This window comes from Gobius niger (genome assembly GCF_951799975.1).
Source record: "Gobius niger genome assembly, chromosome: 7".
In the NCBI taxonomy this organism is placed as follows: Eukaryota; Metazoa; Chordata; class Actinopteri; order Gobiiformes; family Gobiidae; genus Gobius; species Gobius niger.
The window spans coordinates 17,441,394-17,462,178 of NC_136858.1; the positions used below are offsets into that span (position 1 = coordinate 17,441,394).

Genomic DNA, 20,785 nt, shown 5'->3' on the forward strand with positions numbered 1-20,785 from the left:
CAAACAACCATACAACCATACAACCATATTTAATGATTTCAACCTCAGTCCTAGCACAAATCTTCACCGCTGTGAAATATCTGATCACTGAATGTTGCTTGAGAGAATCTGAAACTTTGGCTACAGTTCTACCTGATGCCTCAAAATTTGAAACTAAACCTTTTGTAATTTCACACATTTGTTTAGTTTCACACTTTTTTATTTTTCTGTATTTGGGGCGACTAATGGTGTGAACTGCCATTTTTCAGAACTCCAAAGCTCCCTCTCTACTCTTTCAGTGTCTCTATATTTGGGTGCTCTTTCTGGGTCTTTTTGGGTGTACAGTGATCACAGCATGGGATTCGTCCTCTTCACCTGTGTCTGTAGTGTGACTTTTTATCGTCCCGTTCTTGCCCACTTGTCTTTTCTCTAAATAAGACTTTTGTCCTGGCAGGTTTTTGGTCAGCTTCATGGTGGATGCACGAGGGGGGTCCATGAGAGGCAGCCGCCACAATGGAATGCGTATCATCATTCCTCCTAGGAAGTGCACAGCGCCCACACGCATCACCTGCCGCCTGGCCAAGAGGCACAAGCTGGCATACCCACCCCCTATGGTGGAGGGGGAGGGCCTGGTCAGTCGACTGGTCGAAGTTGGGCCAGCAGGAGCACAATTTCTTGGGTAGCTGGATCTGATTTGCACTTATTCTAGATTGTTATTATATATGATTATCACTATGTATTTTTTATTTTATTTTTTTTCAGTCCAGTGATTGTGGAGATTCCTCATTTTGGTTCAATGCGTGGCAAAGAGAGGGAGCTTATTGTTTTAAGGAGTGACAATGGAGATACCTGGAAAGAACACCAGTCTGATGTGAGACCAGAAGACCTGGTTGAGCTGCTCGGTGGAATGGATGAAGGTGAAGTCAATTCAGCAAAGCACATCTTTTATCAGATGTTTTATATTGTGGAAGTGACCAGTTAAAAGTCTTATATTCCTTTGGACAGAGTTGGACAGCCCTGCTGAGTTGGAGAAGAAGCGCATTTGCCGCATTGTCACCAGAGATTTTCCTCAGTATTTTGCTGTTGTGTCACGCATCAAACAGGAGTCGAACCACATGGGCCCAGATGGAGGCATGCTGTCCAGCACCACGGTCCCAATGGTCCAGGCCTCATTTCCACCAGGCGCACTGACCAAGAAGATACGGGTTGGCCTTCAGGTACATCTGACCCTCATTCTCTTCACAATACTACAGATTTTACTGGAGACTGGGCAAATATCAAAGAAACTTCACCAACAAAGATCCCAATAGTGTAACATGTTGTGCCTAGGCCCAGCCAGTGCCTGATGACATGGTGAGAGCGGTGCTCGGTAACAGAGCTACGTTCAGCCCGATTGTCACTGTGGAGCCCAGAAGAAGAAAGTTCCACAAACCTATCACAATGACAATTCCTGTTCCACCGCGGTCAGCAGAGGGTCATCCTAGCGGCCAAAGAGGAGATGCAGCGCCATGCCTACGTCTGCTCTGCAGCATCACAGGCAAGTAGCCCCCATAACATTAAAGGGAACACATTGAAGGCTTGTCTTATTGTAAGCTGTGTGTTTGTTGCTATAGGAGGGACATCTCCTGCCCAGTGGGAGGACATTACAGGGACGACACCTCTGTCTTTTGTTACTGATTGTGTCTCCTTCACCACAAATGTATCGGCCAGGTAAAATTGCATGGAGTTTTACTCTGTGTACTTATTTTAGAATAATACTTCAGTCAGTATCAATATCAGTATTTGACTTAACACTGAACTTTTCCTTAGAAAATAAAGTTTCCTTAGAAAAGTTCAGGAAGAAAGGAAAACTCTTCTAGCAAAAAGTTCAGTGTTGCATATATAAGTAACATATTTGGCTCCTAAATTGAATCATGTGAGTGTGCAGTAGGGCATAAACAACTACTGATTTTTAGAAGTCGACTTTATAGTCAAGGAAGTCGACATAGAGTCGACTAGTTGTGTGATGACGTCACCATATTAACAACGGAGGAATCACGCCTAATTAACAAGTAAAATATGTTTACGACCAAATCCGTCATGTAATAATGTAGGCTCACATGTAAGCAGGTTTTATAGCGTATTTGTTGAGTTAATATACAATATTATTACCATTTCCTAATTTTTAGGCAATGCTCAGTGTTTACCTTCGCCTCCAGAAACATTGCGTAGATCCGCGCCTTCTCCTCTCTCTCCTCCTCTGTTTGTCTCGCTCGCCTCCTGGCCTCACCTGGCCTCACCTGGCCTCTCATCTTCCTTGTAAATCCAAGGTCTGAAGTAAACAAGCTTTCGGTCCCAGAGTGTTAGATCATAGTTGATTCCACGTAGAGTAGAGTAAGTCCATGACAGAGAAAGGTTTGCGTGTGCGCGCTGACGGTGGAGACTGTCTCCATTTCAGCTGAGTGCAATAGATTACGCGGGTGAAACTCTTTGTAGAGCACTAAAAAGTGAACGCTAACCGATAAAAACAACTTGCCGCTGGTCTGCTATTGTGCAACGCAGTTTATTGTCCCATAGAAACACATAAAAAGGGTTCCGCCTTGACATTAATGTTGAAATTAGGCAGAAAGAAATTAGGTTAAAATGAGGTTGACTCTTGCCGCAGAAGTCGACTAGTCTGTTCATGCCCTAGGGTACAGTAAGTATTATGTAACTCAATATTTGTGATAACAAGCTAATACATCACTTAAAAATAAATAAATAAAGTAAATGGATTTCCACCTTTATCTATTCAACAATTTGAAACGATCAGCATCTTGAGTAACAGTCAGTTCCTGCACTTTGATAATAATAAAATAATGCAGCGGTTTTATATAGCGCTTTTCTGTACACTCAAGGACGTTTTACATCGCATTATTCATTCACTTCATACTTAATGGTAAGCTACTATTGTAGCCACAGCTGCCCTGAGGTAGACTGACGGAAGCGAGGCAACCAGTCTGCACCTTTGGCCCCTCCGACCACCACCAATCACACACACTACATTCGCCATTTGACTAACTGCTCTTATTTTACTCTAATAGATTGTTTTTCTTGTGGTTGACAGGTTTTGGCTCGCAGACTGTCACCAGATTCCTGAGACGGTGAGTTTAGCGTCTCAGTTATACCGGGAGCTGATCTGCGTGCCATATCTGGCCAAGTTTGTGGTGTTTTCCAAAATGAATGATATTGTGGAGGCTCGGCTGCGCTGTTTCTGCATGACGGACGACAAGGTGGACAAGACTCTGGAGCAGCAAGAGAACTTTGAGGAAGTAGCACGCAGCAAAGACATTGAGGTAAGTTTGCTCAATATAAGCATTAGCTGTGAATAAGAAACAAAACTGTACTATATTTTTGACTACATACTGATATCAAGCTACTAAAAAAGAGATGTTTTGTCAATTCATTCTTCAGGTTTTGGAGGGAAAGCCAATCTTTATCGATTGTTACGGCAACCTGTCCCCATTGACCAAAAGTGGACAGCAACTGGTTTTTAACTTTTTCTCCTTCAAAGAAAACAGACTTCCTTTCAATGTGAAGGTAAATTGTATAACGTGCTGCAATGATTTTATGGCAAAAGAGGGACTTTCCTGGTTAAATAAAGATAAAAATGAAGTATACACTGGATGCATGAACCTGTTTTAAGTTTGTTTTAGTTAATTACATTCAGCCTTTCCAAGAAGCAGTTTCTTCCATCTTTGAAAGCGCATGAAATCACGGCTTATTTCTTCCAGATCAGAGACATGGGCCAGGACCCGTGTGGACGCCTGTCTTTCTTGAGGGAGCCAAAATCCGCTAAAGGTCTTCCTCAGACTGCCATATGCAATTTGAATATCACACTGCCAACCCACAAAAAGGTAGGCTCACTTTTCTGAATAATCTCTTGTTGCCATCCGATCATGTCGTGCTCATGAATGCAACAAAGTAATGGGAAAACAACACAGCCATAACATCAAGAGGAATCATTGCACTTCATTTTGTACAGAAATGACTGCCTGCTGCTCGTGTCTTTTATCAGTGTTTAAGCTTGCGCCAGTCATAAGATCCCACAATGTACAGTCTACGTGGAGTGTTCTGCCTTTGATTCTGTTTACTGGCTGGCTCAATTTGGCTGCAGAAAAAGAAATGCAGAAATGAAACTTTGTCTTTGTTGTTATGGTAATGATCAATCACACAATTTTGCTATTGCTTTTTATTTTGCTGCTCGTAATTTTTGTTGTTAATACAAAAGATTTGTTCTGATTTGTTTTGCTGTTTTTGCTGCTCCATTTGCATTCCCTGTTTTTTATTTTCTCCACCCCGCTCACTATAATGCCCTTGCTCTCCATGTCATCTCTCTCTGCACCTGCAATGCATCTTGGGAATCCACAGGATATGGAGTCTGATCCTGATGATGAGGTAAAAAGTCTTCATCATCACACAAATGCTTTGTTTTATTTTTTTACATTGGCTTGACCCCAAATGCTATTGATTATATGGTATGTTTTCAAAATGTGTTTATTCTGCGCAGTCGCACAGTCTAAATCAGGCTTTGGACAGCATGCTTTGCACAGTTATGTGTGCTACATGTGATTTTCTGTACTGCATGAATGGAAGTGGCACAAGTCATAACTTTATTTAACACTTGTCATTTCAAGTTCAATGGAGCCTTTTATGTGTTTCAAGTCACCTCGTATTCCATCCACAGTTCATAAATGAACCACTAAGTTGTCTATGAAAAGAATTTGGTTTTGGTTGTTTAATAGACCCTTTGAATTCAAATCAAATTTTAGGAAAGAAATGCTGAATACTGATAAAAAGAAATAAACTGCCAATTTAATGCAATTAATAAAATAAAATACTTTTTTCCTAATTATTGACTCTAAGGAGTAAAGTACAGTAGGTGCACAAAGCAATACAGGTGAAACTCGGAAAATTAGAATATTGTGGAAAAGGTTTATTTATCTCTGTAATACAACTTAAAATGTGAAACTAATACATGATATAGACCAGGGGTCACGAATTAAATTTCACCATGGTCACAATTTAAAATAAATTGTCAAGCAAAGGTCCGGAACATACGGGGTTAATTCACTGTTATATGAGGATTTTAAGCCTTTATTAAATCTATAACTGTGATTAGAAAATAATGCAGTAAATTGAAACTGTTATTGTTTTTTTTTTGCCCTAAAAATGAGTTTTGGCTCCTAAATAGCAGAGTGCATATAGCCTCATTATTATATACAATGTGCACATATCTGACAATGATGTGTTTCTCCTCCTCCTCCTCAACACACTGGGCCCTGCTTAGACCTGGTTTAGTCCTGGTTCAGACCTGCTCGCTGCCAATAAGGAAACAGCCGCGCTAAATTGTGCACTACGATCACGCATGCATATTTAATTAGAGCGTCCTCTGCTTTATTTTTAGCGAGCCGTATTTCAGTCATCCTGAAGCCATTTCTAAAAATCTAAAAAGTATCATGGAGCTCAGATGTAGGACTTTCTCTTTCTGTTCATCTGAGCTGTAGTTAACTAGTCTGCTCAGTCAGAGAGGGAGGGAGAGACAGAGGGAGAGAGAGAGAGAGAGAGCACACACAGCCGCTCGTCTGAGGTGATTCGGGGTCGGGTCCAATGTCCGGATTCATGGTTCGGGTCCAGACGGGCTGGCGCATAGGTCCGCCATTTAGTGACCTCTGATATGTTATAATATTGATGATTATTGTTCACAGTCCATTTTCAAAATATTAACTTTGCATGTAATGAGTTTATCATAGTTCACAGTTTAAGTTGAGTAACAGAAATGAATGCACTTTTTAACAATATTCAGATTTTCCGAGTTTCACCCGTAGGTAAGCTGTTGCTCCTTTTGCATACACTGCATACATCTATGGAAACAAAACAGAATGTTTTTTTGTTTGTTTTGTTTCTTACACCTAGTGGTGTTAAAATATAACTCACAATCTTTCAAATTCAGAAATTCATTATCATCACATTTGCCATCTTTTTTGTTAAAGCTTTTTTCTACTTTTTGTTTGTTGTTTCAGACTGAAAAACCAGAGCGACGTCATACCTTTGCCTCCTTAGCTTTGCGTAAGCGCTACAGCTATTTGACCGACCCAGCCTCGAGTGAGTTTTCACTTCAGTCCTTATTTTTGCTTTACCACATGATGTCATTTGATCATGTTATCGGCCAGAGGTTAATATATGAATAGGGGCCCATGACATCTGTTCAACTGCACTGTCAGTCCCATTTATCACACATTTGCATGGTTTATCGTGTTATGCTTTGCTTACCATGTCATTCCAAAAATATCTCACCTGTTGCATCTGTTTACATCTGTGGAAACACTGGGTCATTTTTAATTTGAACAAAAATGTTAAAATTTATGTTCAATAAAATGTTTTGTTGATGTTTTTGTAATGTTTTTGTTGATGCCATCTCACTCTTATTGGCTTTATATTTGTGCAGCTGTCTATGACTGTTATACCAGGTTGCACTTTACATAAACTAAGAACCCTGTATTCCCCAACAAGGATTTGTGCTAATGAATCAAAATGTTTGAACCTTGATCAAAAGATTATATATATATATATATATATCAAGTCATTAATTCTAAACTTTTTACAGTATGGTCACTGCCCAACAATCATTAATTAATTGACTTTTTTCACTTGTAATTCACTATGATTGTTAAGTGATTACTTGTAAAGTGCAACCTTATTTTATACTATTTGCACACTTTCCTATTTTTATTAACTTACTGTTACTACTTACTTGTGGGGTCTTCTCTGGCGTCATGTTCATGTGATAAAGATAGAAAGATTTAGAAATCATAGGTTTGTAAAAGGCACTGTTGCAAAAAGTCAAATATAAGCACAATGAAAGTCAATACATGTGTATTTTTGTCATTACTTTTTTTTTTCTTCACTCTATTTTGAACATACGTCATTGTGTATTTTGTTTTTAATATCATTGTCATGCCATACTAGTCTTGAATATTAGAAATTATTGTACTTTGCTTCTACTGTAAATGCTGTTTCTGACTTACACAATTTCTCTTTCTGTTTTGTATGTTTCCTTTTTTTATTACTTTATGTTCTATTTTATTTTGCATTTGTTTTTACTTTCGTTTTACTTACTCCTGAAGAAACAACTGATCGAAGCTCGCAGAGAACACAACCTTCTGGCTACCCTCACAAACCTGTCCTTTCAACGAGATCTTATCAGGCGTGGTCGCCTGTTCCTGTCGCCCTCCAAACCAAGTCTGGCTTTGGCTCCCTCTCCAGTTCGTCATCCAACACGCCTTCTGCCTCTCCACTGAAATCTGTCTGGTCTATAAACTCTGCATCCCCGATCAAGACCAACATCCCTGGATCACCAGCATCTTCTGTAAAGTCAGCTAGTGACATGGCTTCACCGATCCGCTCCTACAGAACTATTTCATCTCCTATAAAGACAGTAATACAGCAGCCTCAGTACCCAGTCACCACCAGCCCTTTAGCATCACCTGGCAAAAGTGTCCCAGAGCATATATCCATGAAAGGACTGGCAGCTTTGTCTGCCAGAACCTCCTCCATAACAGGATCTGGTGGAAACATTCTTCTTGAAAAAACACCTTCAGACTTAACCCCGCCAACCTCTCCCAAAACATCTGTTCATATGTTCAGCTCACCTTTGCCCTACAAGACAGTCATGGGGGCCACCAGTGGCACATCTTCCTCTCCAATAAAAACAGTTCCTGGGCTTTCCTCAGTTCGAACTCTTACAGATCACACTGGACCTTCAAGAAACTGGTTCTCATCTCTTTCATCACCATTCAAATCCAATACAGTCCAGAGTGCTGCAGCATTAATCAATGGAACAGTATCTCCCCAGTATATTTCCCCACCTCCAAACTCTTTGCTCGCCAATAGCTTACAGGAACGAATACAAGCAACCACAAATGCTGCAACAACAAGTGTTAATGCAGCCTTTGATGAAGTGGAAAAAACATTTAATTCTTGCTCTGCTGGCTATGGTACACTGAAGTCATTGTCCTCCTCAGCATCCTCGTCTTATCAGTCCATTAGATCGTCAGCGTCCAGTTCTTTGTATGCCTCTCTAAGATCCCCTACTAATACCACCACTGCTGTAACCTGCAGCACAGTGACTGTGCCAGTGTATTCTGTCATAAATGTGTTGCCTGAGCCCCAGTTTAAAAAGCTCCCTGAAGTGTCTAAGTCAGCTGCTGCTCTTCTGTCCCCACGTAAAACACCTCCTACAGAAGTCAGTGCTCAAATGCAGTCCCCTTTTGCCAGAACACTTTCCCCAGTCAAATCACATCTATACAGTGCTGGCCTAAAATCAAACACCACATCACCTCTGTCATCTAGCCAAGAGATTTTGAAGGATGTAGCTGAAATGAAAGAAGACTTAATACGCATGTCTGCCATATTACAAACTGATCCAAAATCCGCCGCTAGTAAAGGATATCAGTCTGGGTCACCACGTGAAGCTAGAATAGATGATGAGGAGCCATATAGGATTGTTGAGAAAGTGAAACAAGATTTAGTTAAAGTCAGTGAAATACTGACAAAAGATTCAGTGAGAGATGGAATAGTTACCATGTCAAGAGGATCTTTGGATGACATACAGTTCTCCAAGGTACCAGTTGAGCAACCTCCAAGCAATTGGAGTTTTCCTCCAAGATATGAGACTGTTGTTCCCCAAGCTAAAACCAAAACTATTTCAGACAGAGATTTTAACCTCTCCAAAGTGGTTGACTACCTTACAAATGAAGTAGGTAGCACTGCTTTCTCAAAGAATAAATCAGACGAAATAAAAATGGAAGGAAATGGAAAAGAAAAGCAGAAACGTGTTCTGAAACCAGCAGTGGCAGTTCAGGAGCATAAACTCAAAATGCCTCCCACTAATATGCGCTCATCCCCGTCTGACAAGGAGATTAGTAAAGTAGGAGATGCACTCTTTGGAGCAGACATGGTTCTTGAATCACCTGATGATATATCACATGAGCAGGATAAAAGCCCACTATCAGACAGTGGTTTTGAGACCAGAAGTGAAAGAACACCCTCTGCTCCTCCGAGTGCTGAGGGAACAGGCCCCAAGGCTCTCTTTCAAGATATCCCCATTCCCCCAGTTATCACTGAGACTAGAACGGAAGTAGTTCATGTCATTCGAAGTTATGAACCTCCAGATGATACAAAACCCCTGGAGGACCCACAGCCTGTCAGATATGTCGAGTCAGATTTTAAAGCTAATCAAAACCAGACTCCATCTAGTCCAGAACAGAATAAATGCTATCAAATCAAAGCCAGTTCAGATGAGGACCCAATGGGAAAAGGTATGAGAGTAAAGGAGGAGACTCACATTACTACCACTACCAGGATGGTGTATCATAAACAACCAGGCAAAGAAAGTGCATCTGAGAGATGTGAAGAGACTATGTCTGTACATGATATAATGAAGGCATTTCAGGCAGGCAAAGACCCCTCCAGAGAACTTGCAGGACTGTTTGAACACAAAGCAGGCAGTGAAGAAACATCACAAAGAGTGCTTGAAGACCTCAGCTCGAAACCTAAGGTAGAAAGAATCATTGAAGTTCATATTGAAAAGGGCAATAAAGCAGAACCCACAGAGGTTATTATACGAGAAACAAAAAACCATGCAGAAAAAGAAATGTACTATTATCCAGGAAGACAAGGGGAGGATGAAGATTTTCTTCCTGCGTACCTAGACTCCCCCAGAGTAACCCCTATATCACAAGAGGATGATGGTCGCCCTAGTTCAGCTCAGCTTATGGCTGATGATTCTTACAAAACATTAAAGCTACTAAGTCAGCAGTCTGTAGAATACAATGAGGATGGTTCATCTGAGCTCAGGGGAGAGTCTTATAACTTTGCTGATAAAATGCTGCAATCAGAGAAGTTGCAACAGTGTCACTCTGATACAGAAGAGTATTTGAGAGACAGATCGCGATTTCATTCCCCAGATAGAACTAGTCATAGTGAGGGAAGGCCAAAGACAGAGTATGTCTTTAGGTCATCACGGAATATATATGATAAATCTGGAAGAATGACCAATGTGGATGATAATTATGATAAACTTACTCTTTTGCAGTATTCATCTGAACCAGGTAGCCCAAAACAGTCCGTATGGATGCGAATATCAGATGATGTACAGGAAAGGGAACGAAAGCAACTCATGTATGAGGATCGAGTGGACAGAACTGTAAAGGAGGCGGAAGAAAAATTGAGTGAAGTATCACAATTCTTTCGTGATAAAACAGAACAATTGAATGATGAGCTATCATCCCCAGAGAAGAAATCTCGTAGGTCTGACTTCAGGGAAACACGTTCAGGACCTAGTTCCACACACAGTAGCCCAGAGCGGCCGTCTTATAGAGGTAGTGGAGAAGAGTGGAGTCGGGAGCGGCTCCGTGATAGATTCAGCTCGAGTGACAGGAAATGTGCCAGTCTACCTAGTAGCCCAGAGAGGAGAGTGCTGTTACACTGCACTGACACAGACGCAAGAAAGACACAAGGAACCACAGGAGAAAGCCCAAAGCCATACAAAATGTCTTCTTCAAAAGTTAGTGCTGTAAGGCTTAAGTTTGAACAGGAAGCTCAGAAGAATGAAAAGAGCTATCAGGAAAGTCAAAGTTCAGGTTCTCCAATAAGAAAACTCCAGGAAAGTAAGCTTCCGGTCTATCAGGTATTTGCTGGTTCTAATACGCCCAAAACTCCAGAAAGTCCTTCAAGCCAAAGGAGGGGTCTAGATAGTGAGTCAAGTAGGTTCTCCCCTAAACATGATGCTAGTGCAAAGGAGCAGGATGAGAAAAGGGTCTTTAAGACATGGGAAAGCCAGGGCTATGGCAACTATAAACCACAGTCCCCCAAAATGACACACACCAGTGTTCATGATCGGCCAAAAGATTCTAAAAATAGTGATCCTCAATTACAAGAAACAACAAATAAAATTATTTATACTGAATTTGTTGTTAGAGAAAGTCCAAATAGCAATGACGGTCTAAAAAAAAACTCGGAATCGCAAATTCCTGTAAGAAAGCTGTGTAATTTATCAGAAAAACATGAATCCTCTCAGTTCTCTGAAAAGGTAGGACCCCAGATATCTACTATAGCTAGAAATCAGGCACGCAATACCTCTGAAGCCAGCAAGTCAAGTCTTGGGTCATCATTAGGAAAACCCATCGATTGCTTAGACAGTGCTCAGAAAAATGTGGTGTGTAATGGGGTGGAGGATGATCAAGTTGAGTATTTGGAGCAAGGAACCCCTGTTGTTGTCACAGAAGGCTATAAGGACATTAAACCTCTGCCTGTCTATGTCAGCATTCAAGTAGGAAAGCAGTATGAGAAAGAAACTGCTTCAGGCCAGCTAGGAACATATAAAAAGATTGTTAGCCATGAAAGTAGGACTGTCCATGAAACAAGGGGTGCATTTTACTCTGTCAAGCAAAAAACATCTCCATCTCCTCAAGGTAGTCCAGAAGATGACACACTTGAACAAGTGACCTTTATGGACAGCTCTGGAAAGAGTCCTGTTACTCCCGAGACCCCAAGCTCAGAAGAACTAAGTCTTGCTTCACGAACGCCTGACTCCGTGATCGGCTTAATGCCCGGCATGCCGAGCACTATACAAGAAGAGTCTGAGGAGGAAGAAGGCAAGACCCAGGTCAGCAATGAACAAGTAAAAAACAAATCTAAGCCAGCTCCTTCTGAGACTCTTAGCAAAAAACAGGAAGAAGAGAGAGCCCGTTTGAAAGACAAAAGAGTGGCTTATATAGAGTTTCCTCCTCCTCCACCTATAGAGGTAGAGCAGTCTGATCCAGAGAAGAAGGGCTCTTGTGGTTCATCTGAAGCAGAGACAGAAATGATGGAAGTCAACCTTCAGGAGGAGCATGACCGGCATCTCCTCGCTGAGCCTGTCATCCGGGTTCAACCACCATCACCAATCCCCCCAGGCGCAGACCATAGTGACTCCAGTGATGACGAGTCTGTGTTCCACCCCATCCCTATCAAAAAGTACACCTTCAAAATGAAAGATGAGGGAGAGAAGCGACCGAAACAAAGAAGATCAGACAAAAATGGGTGTAAGGAAACTGGGGGTAATGGTGGATCAAAGGGAGATGATGCTGACCTTGAGCAGAATGGCAATGATCAGTCTATAACTGACTGCTCAATAGCGACTACTGCCGAGTTTTCACATGACACCGATGCGACAGAGATAGACTCCTTAGATGGCTATGACCTTCAAGATGAAGATGATGGATTAAGTGAGGATCCTAAAACCTCCAGTATATCCAATGATGGAAAAAACGCTGATCGCTCATTCAGTCAATCCAAGCTAGAGGTCATAGAGGAGGAGAAATGTGAGGAAGCAGGAGAAGATGGGAAGGGAAAGTCCAAGGCATCCACCAGCAAAGGCAGTGAAGATGAAAAAGATTATACTCTTGAAGGAAGGCATCCAGATAGAAAGGCAGAAAACTACTTTGGATACCAACTTGAAGAAGAGTTGAACTCAACATTTAAAACTGTTGCCACAAAAGGCCTTGACTTTGACCCCTGGTCAACCAAAGGGACTGATAATGATGGACTGTTTGAATCCAAAACGAAAGATGAAGATCCAAAGCCCTTTGGTTTATCAGTGGAGGACAAGTCACAGGCCACAACACCAGATACTACCCCTGCTAGAACTCCGACTGATGAGAGCACACCCACTAGTGAGCCTAACCCCTTCCCTTTCCACGAAGGAAAGATGTTTGAGATGACTCGCAGTGGTGCTATTGACATGAGCAAGCGGGACTTTGTTGAAGAGAGGCTTCAGTTTTTCCAGATTGGTGAGCATTCCTCTGACCCTAAAACAGGGGAAAAGGGGAGAGGGGGCAAGGTTGTGGGGGTAATTTCCTCTCCAACAAAAACAGGAGATGGGATGGTGAAGGTAATAGATGCCACAAACAGCACTACACCAACAACACCTGCAACACCAGCAAAATGCAGCCCTGCACAGTCTGACAATGGCACTGGTTACACTGGTAATGGTGCTGCTGCCTGTGAAGCTATAGCTGAGACTGCCTCCTCTTGTACAATCACAGCCTCCAAAGTTGATTCTAAGTTACGCACCCCTATTAAAATGGGCATAGCAGCCTCAATAACTGTGAAAAAAGACTCAGGGGATCACAGTGACTGTAAAGCTGAAATTTCGGAGGGACAAATAGTGCCAGAGTATATCAGTATAGAAAGTACAGATCAGAAGGGCGCAGTTGACCAATCTATTAGACCCACAGAGGTAGACAGGAAGGATTACCCTTCGGAAAACTGCAACAATAACAATAACCTTGAGTCATCTAGTGTTCTGGCCAACTACATTCAATGTGGCAGCGTGGTGTTTAATTTGCAATCCTCATCTGAGCCCACTCTCCAGAAAGCCAGCAGAATAGAAACACTTGGTTGTAAAGACAAAGACAATGACGAAAAAGTGGAGGGGATTCAAGAGCAGGCCCAAAAAAGTGAAACAGTTAAGGACACAGAACAAAAGCAGCCCAAGTCTAGACTTCCTGTAAAAGCTGCAGGGTGGTCATTTCACACACAAGGTAAAGCAATAGGTAAGCAGAAGCTCAAAGGAGCAGTTAAGGTTGAAGTTAGAAGAAAAGGAGAGCCAGCCATAGCCAAAGTTGAACCCAGGTCTAGAATACCCATTAAAGATGCTAAAAGAACTCCCCCAGCCGCCACGCCCAGCAGTAGCTCCCTTGGGTTAGTTAGAGCTAGCTCGCAGCCAGCAAGAGTATTGCCCATAGAAAGGAAGGCTATACAGTTACCCTCAAGACTGCCCTTAAAGGACAAGCATCAGGTTAGCAAAGTAACAACCGCAGAAGGATCTAAACACGATAGACAGGAAAATCCAAGTGATGTTTGTAAGCGCACCATCGAATACTTTAAAGACCTTAGCGGGGAGACGCAAAAGTTGGTGGACCGCCTATCAGACGAGGAGAAAAAGACGCAGACAGAGCAGTCGGAGGAAGACAGCACCTCCCGGAGCACCTCTCTGTCGGACGCCTCCCAGCCCTCCCAGCCCTCCGGCTCATCCAGCTCTGGGAGAGGCCCGAGGGCTGAGGCCGGGGCCGCGTCCGTAAGGGCAAAGGTGGCGGCGACGGACAGGGCCTCCGGCAGTGAGAGGAGCAGAAGGAGTAGGAGGACTGGTGGGAAGGAGGGCAGTCAGGGACTCACAGGGTCTCGAACACCTCCCATCGCAGAGATCAAGCCTAGTTTGTAACATTTTCACACTATGTTCAAATACATCTTTAATGCTATAGTTCACTTTTAGTTGCATGACATTGTTGTGATCATTATTGACTGGAATGCCTGTGGCGTGTCTACATATTCTGTTTAAACGGTTATGTCATCTAAATTTATGTTTGTCATTGATGTAATGTGTAGTTGTGTATTGTCCTTGTTGCAAGATATTTTTCCTGTTTTTCTCTCTCTCTCTACTTCCTTACCAAAGTGTGAGCATGTTAGTAGGAGTGACTGGTCTTCTGGCACTGCCAGCCTCTAGTTTTGTAATTCCCCAGTCTGTCAAGGCAAGGGAAGGCTACTGAGTGGAGTTTTTTTTACAATCATGAATTGTCATAAGAGTGCAAGTGGTAGCCAATAGCACAAAGGTCTTGCATGTCTAATATTTTAGAACTGTACACAAGCCTTTCCTCGTTTTACCTGTATAAAACTTAGTCTAACGTCATGTTCTTTGTTTTGTGTGATCTTCATGACAGTTACTGCCTGCTTAGAGATCACATTTCCACAAATAATCACGGAGCACTTATTCTATGAACATATTACAAATTTTATTTATTCATGTTGCTTGTGTCAAATCCATTTCTGGCCATTTTTAAAATTTGCTGTGTGCTCAGTATTATGTAATACAAATTTGATCAAAAATATGTAAGGCTTAATATCCACTGTAAATCCTGTTCATCAGCAAGTCTTAAAGACATAACAACATAATAACTATTATTGAAAAGTAAGTAACCAGAAAAGGATTTTACATCTATGTTTATTCTCTTATATTTAGGCAACAGGTAAAAATGCAAAATAGTTCTAATCAGTAATTGTCCTTTACCAGGTCCACAAAGCCCATGTGAACGAACAGACCTGCGAATGGCTATTGTTGCCGATCACCTTGGACTCAGTTGGACAGGTTAGCTTATTTAAAAACATAACCAAACAATTGCTGGTTAATGAACAAAAGGAAATGGAGTTTCTGTTTGTCCTATGACAGAGCTGGCTCGGGAGATGAACTTTACTGTGGATGAAATCAACCACATCAGACTAGAGAACCCCAACTCACTCACAGCTCAGAGTTTCATGCTGCTTAAGAAATGGGTCACCAGAGAAGGAAAAAATGCGACAAGTAAGTCAGTGTTTCATGTGAAGATACAGAAAAATGCATTTATGATTTATTTATTTATTTATTTTTGTACAGCTGATGCCTTATCCACAGTCCTGACAAAAGTCAATCGTATGGATATTGTCACCCTACTGGAAGGCCCAATTTTCGACTATGGTAACATTTCAGGCACAAGGTGTTTTGCTGATGATAACGTTTTCCGGGATCATGCTGATGGTAAAGTTTAGCTTTAGTTAAAGGCTGTCTGCTTTATTTTTCTCTGTACCCCTTAGTATAAACTATAGTCAGTACTTAGATGTGTTGTAACATAAATGCTTTTAAATAATATAGGCATTTATTTAACTCTATGGTGTTATACTGTCCATTTGTTTCCCTTAGTCCTCCTCCAGTTCCTCTGAGCCCTTCTTGGATAGATGACAGTATCTTTCGCTGCAAAACTAAGCTGCCTCTCCTTTCTTTTACCTGCCTCCCACCTTGTCCTGCTGCAGTCTTCACTGCTCTTGACAGCACATACTGTAATGCTCTTACCATCATAAGAGTCAAGTATTGCTGAAATCTCCCATTTCCTTATGCATTTATCACATCCCTAAACCTCATTGTCACATAACAAGTAAGTTTGCCAAATCATGTTTCTTATTCTCTTTTTTTCTTCTCTATTCTATTCTGTCTTCCATTATGCTCCTCAAGTTTCAATCATCATCCCGCTGATTCCTGGCAGTGCTGCTCCAATAATTATTCAGACATCTAGTTTGTTTTGTCCAACACCAACCCCCACTCCCCCACCTACCCCACTCACTCCTACCTCTGCGGCGCTCAGCTCACGTCGCTCTCCCAGTTACGAGTCCTCCATCTCACACAAAGATTTGGCACCGGCTCCAAAGTTTAAGTCGCCTCCTTGTCCTTTACCCCTCTCCCCACATATACCTGACCCACGGCAATCTGCATTCTTCCCCTTCTCACCACATCCTACCTCCCCTATCCCGCTCATCACCTCACCCCTTCCTACAACCCCTACTTGTCTTTCTCCATCGCCCGGTCTTTCATTTGCAGTCCCGCCATCTCCAACACCATCCTTGCAAATGGACTCTGACAACCATTCTTTTACAGTTGTCAGTTCCCCTTCTCCCTGCAAAACTGCCACAGTCTCCTCTTCTCTTGTCCCTGATACACCTGAACCTAACTCTGTACCAATCTCTACCTCGGTGTCTGGCATGATCTCTCCTCCTGTGACCACTTCCCCAAGTGGAGAATCCTTGGCTGCTCAGCTGCCTGCCTCTGGTCGGGGGTCCCCTCTCTCAGTGGTTACTCTTCCAACAGTATCTGCTTCTGAATCGCGCTCTGAAAGCCCCTGCCCATCCTCCCCCCCTCTTCGGCCCCTCTCCCCCTGCCCATCATGTCAGTGTGCACCTCCTAACCCTTCTCCCACCACCCAGACCCAGCATGACTCTTCTAAAATGGAGATATTCATTTAGATTGTAATGTTGTCGTTTTTCACTCATCTGTCATCTATCTGTGCGATCATGTAAAATTCTTATTAGCTCTATTAACACATTTAATGGCGTGCTTCATCTGCTACATGGCCTATGTCACTAAGTACTATGCTTATTGCTCTTTGAATCATATTACCTCTGTACAATATCACATTTCTACATTAGTATTTAAATAAGCTTGTCATATGGTCATGGGGCCATTGGTTTCTTTTTCTTGCTGCTTGTTTATTAATTGCTCGCTATATAAGTGCAACATTCAACAAAGCGGATACTTAAGATCTACATTGTTTGAACAAACGCAAAACATTTAAGTAGTTTAAGTTATAGTTGAATGAGATGTATTGACTTAATAGACTTTGTTGTAATCTACTACTAAAGCTTTTGGTGCTGTGTATGTATCCATCTCAGCCCTCAGTCTTAAGGATGCATGCTTACATTGTGCTCTTGTGCCATGGCCCATACCACTGGGTATGCAGTGTGGGCCTTTGTCGAGCATGCTTCAGACTGTGTATGTCCTGTCATCCTGTTACCCACAGATTATCAGAGCATTCTAGCGGAGCTGCAGTCCCCTGCCGTACTTCAGTCTAGTCCCAGCTTCCTGGAGTCCGAGCTTCCCGTCACTCCCTCCCCTTTTCTCACTCCATCTCCAACGCAAAATTTCACTGAAGCAGACCTCACTCTGCCCTCGAGCCCACAGCCCGATGAAGCCGGTGTAGACAGCCCTCCAGTAAGCCCCCCAAGACCCTCCCAGCTCACCCTGTCCGCACCTGTGTTTGAACTCCCCGATCCCCTTCCGTCTCTGATCAGAAAGCCACACATTGCTCTGAACGACCAGCTTCTTTTGAGTGAGGAAGAAGATAAGTCTTGCCCCCAGCAAACCCATAGGCCCAAGACACACCTCGCCCCTGGGCTATGTGAGATGGACATGGACATGGCTTTCTCCGCATCTTCCCCATCGCTATCATCCATATCATCCATCACTCCATCCACGCCTGAAAGAGTTCATGTTGGAGACTCACCCCTGACCAGCTCTCTCATTTTTGCCCAGGATGACGCATGCTTAAAGGAAGGTAATGAGGAAGCGACTGACGAACTAGCGAAAGTAGCTGAAAAAGTCAAAGCAGAGTTGGAGGGAAATATAGTTGTGGAGAAGTGGATTGAGCAGGAACTTATTCAGAATGTGGAAATCAAATGTGAAATGGTCATACAGGATAAAGTGAAGCTGGCCAACGATATTGTGCTGTGTGAACCGAAAGAAGGGTATGCAGAAGTCGAAATAGATATGACAAAGGAGCAGCATGCCCTTTTCCAGGAAGGAACAGTATGTCGAGTTGACGAGGTAAAAAATGTGCTGTATCCGTCAGAGGAGCAGATTGTGCTGGTAAAAACAGAGCATGGGGTGCAAAGGGCAGTGCTAGCTGAAGATGCAGAATTGCATAAAGGTGTTGATGGAGGGTTGGAGACCAAGTCGAAGGGGTATAATGAGGGGGGTGTATGTCAGGATAGGAAAGACTGTGATTTTCTGTGTGAAAGTAAAGAAATTATAAACGATAGAGAAATGAAATTAGAGGAGGGCAAGGCAGCCAAGGATCTGGGCAAAGATGCGGAGTGTCTGGAGACTCACCCCAACAAGGAAGAGGTGGACTGTTCAAGTGGCAGCAGAATGAAAACACAAGAGGAGCCTGCAGCAAATAACATAGCGAAAGACAACGGCTCAGAGGTGGAGGAGGACAGCGAGGAAACAAACGGCGCAACCATCAAGGAAATGCTCCGTCAGGTGGAACAGGCAGAAAAAGACTTGTGTTCGCTTTCAGGTTGGCACAGTAGTGACTCCTCAAGTGTCAACGCAGAGCCACCAACACCAGGCCGCAGTGTCAGCTCCGACCTCCTCGACAAACGGGAAACGTAAGTCGCCATTGGAATACACGTAGAATAAGGGTCTATTTTGTTGATTTTGATCTGATTAAAAGTGATAGTCTTTAAGTTTAAATGTTTTACCAATTTAATAGATTGCGTATAATTGACCGCCTAAGTCCCTAATATGACATAATTAGTCATATTGATGAAAATATATATATATATATATATATTTTTTTTTAAGTCCCTCCCTTTGCTGATAAGCAGTCAGAATCCCCGGTGCCATTACTTTAACCAATGAGACGAGCTTTCCTGTGAACATTATATTATATTACATTATTATTCATTTTGTCGATTAATTTACTAGACATTTTGTCAACTAACATTTAAACAAATTATTTGACTAACTCTAATTAGCACTGCTTGTAATTGTTCTCTATCATGCCAATAATGGTCTTTTGTTATAACCTTTGCAGCCAAGAAAAATCGAGTGACTCCATTACTTCCTCGTCAAGGGGTGAATCAGGCAGGTCCCGAAAGAATGGCAACAACTCGAAGAGCTCACCTCAGGACACCACATCCCAGCCTGCGAATGTCAAAAAGGAAGAAGGAGCGCTGGTGTCAGAGAAGAAAGTTCAGGTAATTAAACACATTCACCTGTCTGAGAATCTTCAGTTTACAGTTTGTTTACAGACGTTTTTGCTGCAGGACATCATGGAACAACTGTAAACTTATAGTGGGTTCAAAAGAAATTATTATTTGACTGCTACATGAAAACTCTCTGAACCCACTGTTGCTCATCTTAAAGTCTTGTGTTCTATTGTGTTAATCTTTTTTTACCATCAGTGTGTTAGTGTTGATTCTGGGTCAGAGGAGGAACAAACTGTAACCACCAGAATCTTCAGGCGTCGTATAATTTTGAAGGTACGGCGTGAGCCTGCTGTGATGGGGCTTGGACTTGGCCTGTCTTCCTTCAGCTTTTTACTCGAGTAGAGCTAGTAGTCATAGAGTTGTGGTGGTGGTGGTGGTGCTGTGCTTTCCCTCAATAGTGAAAAGCTTCATTGACTTGAGGTTTCACATTAATCACATCGTCTCTTTGTCTTGATATGACGTTTACAATTGCAGTAAACCTTCCTGTGGTGATGGTTTGGGTTGCCATGAGAGATGCATTTTTTGTGTGTGTTAATTTTACAAACATTTACAGGGCGATGAGGCGAGAAATATTCCTGGTGAGAGTATGACCGAAGAGCACTACATGGATAATGATGGTAACCTCGTCAGCAGAAAAGTAAAGTTCACTTATTTCGCTATTGGTTGTGTTCATGTGACATTCTAGAGCCTATAGTTTAAATACAAAAAAATGGTATAAAGAGCATGCACAGAGCTGCAAAAACAAGGACACAATCTGTATAGTGGTGACATTATTATTCATTGCTGTGCAAGTCTGCAAAGCCACAAAATTAATATTGAACTGTGTGTGCCCAATCCCTTCCAAAAAATGTGAATCGCTCATACACTTCTTTAGGCTCCTGTGCTCATCTGCAATATTCTACAATGTCATGAACGCAACCGATTAAGGTGTATAGACCCTTGTTCCTGGACCACATGGGGATATGTAACATGTTTCGAACCCTGTTTGCCTTGGGTAGGTAATCAGGAAAGTTATCCGTCGTGTTTCCACGCCCACGCCAGACAACCAAGGCAGCGACAATGGAGTGTGGCATAGGAGAGACCCTCTGCACAGTCCGACTCTGTCCGAGGAGTGGTCCGAGGTTGGGAATGGCTTGTACAGGTTTATCTGTGTCATAACATGTGCACAAATCTAACAACCACAATGGCATTTTTGATAAATAATAACCAATAAGAAAAAGCAAATAGTACAGCTTTCTGACTCCATCTACTATTACACTCTATAATCGTGTTTCAGAATAAAAATGAAAATAATTGTAATAAATACATCGGACATGTCACTGCACGCATATTGATTGACCACAGTAAATAAAATACGGTGTTGTTAGTTTTGCAAGTCATGTACTGCCACAGT

At 42.3% G+C, this 20,785-nt stretch overlaps 1 protein-coding gene across 18 annotated transcripts in view; it reads left to right on the top strand.

Annotated features, from left to right (window-relative positions):
* Positions 1-20,785, top strand: part of LOC306965303 (ankyrin-3-like) — a gene marked incomplete at its 3' end in the record, with an annotated part of 96,108 nt that overhangs the window by 72,436 nt on the left and 2,887 nt on the right. For 10 of the 18 annotated variants that reach the window (XM_079559627.1, XM_079559622.1, XM_079559624.1 and 7 more), the window contains 16 exons: positions 434-658; positions 742-896; positions 985-1,196; positions 1,309-1,516; positions 1,593-1,689; positions 3,065-3,293; positions 3,412-3,537; positions 3,732-3,854; positions 4,369-4,395; positions 6,021-6,102; positions 7,125-14,255; positions 15,110-15,184; positions 15,266-15,397; positions 15,470-15,610; positions 17,421-18,789; positions 19,218-19,380. In XM_079559627.1, coding sequence (XP_079415753.1) covers positions 434-658; positions 742-896; positions 985-1,196; positions 1,309-1,516; positions 1,593-1,689; positions 3,065-3,293; positions 3,412-3,537; positions 3,732-3,854; positions 4,369-4,395; positions 6,021-6,102; positions 7,125-14,255; positions 15,110-15,184; positions 15,266-15,397; positions 15,470-15,610; positions 17,421-18,789; positions 19,218-19,380 — 10,495 coding nt within the window. Of the gene's footprint in view, positions 1-433; positions 659-741; positions 897-984; positions 1,197-1,308; positions 1,517-1,592; positions 1,690-3,064; positions 3,294-3,411; positions 3,538-3,731; positions 3,855-4,368; positions 4,396-6,020; positions 6,103-7,124; positions 14,256-15,109; positions 15,185-15,265; positions 15,398-15,469; positions 15,622-17,420; positions 18,790-19,217; positions 19,381-20,785 lie in introns of those variants that run through there. The other 8 variants (XM_079559617.1, XM_079559615.1, XM_079559618.1 and 5 more) reach the window with 6 other exon arrangements.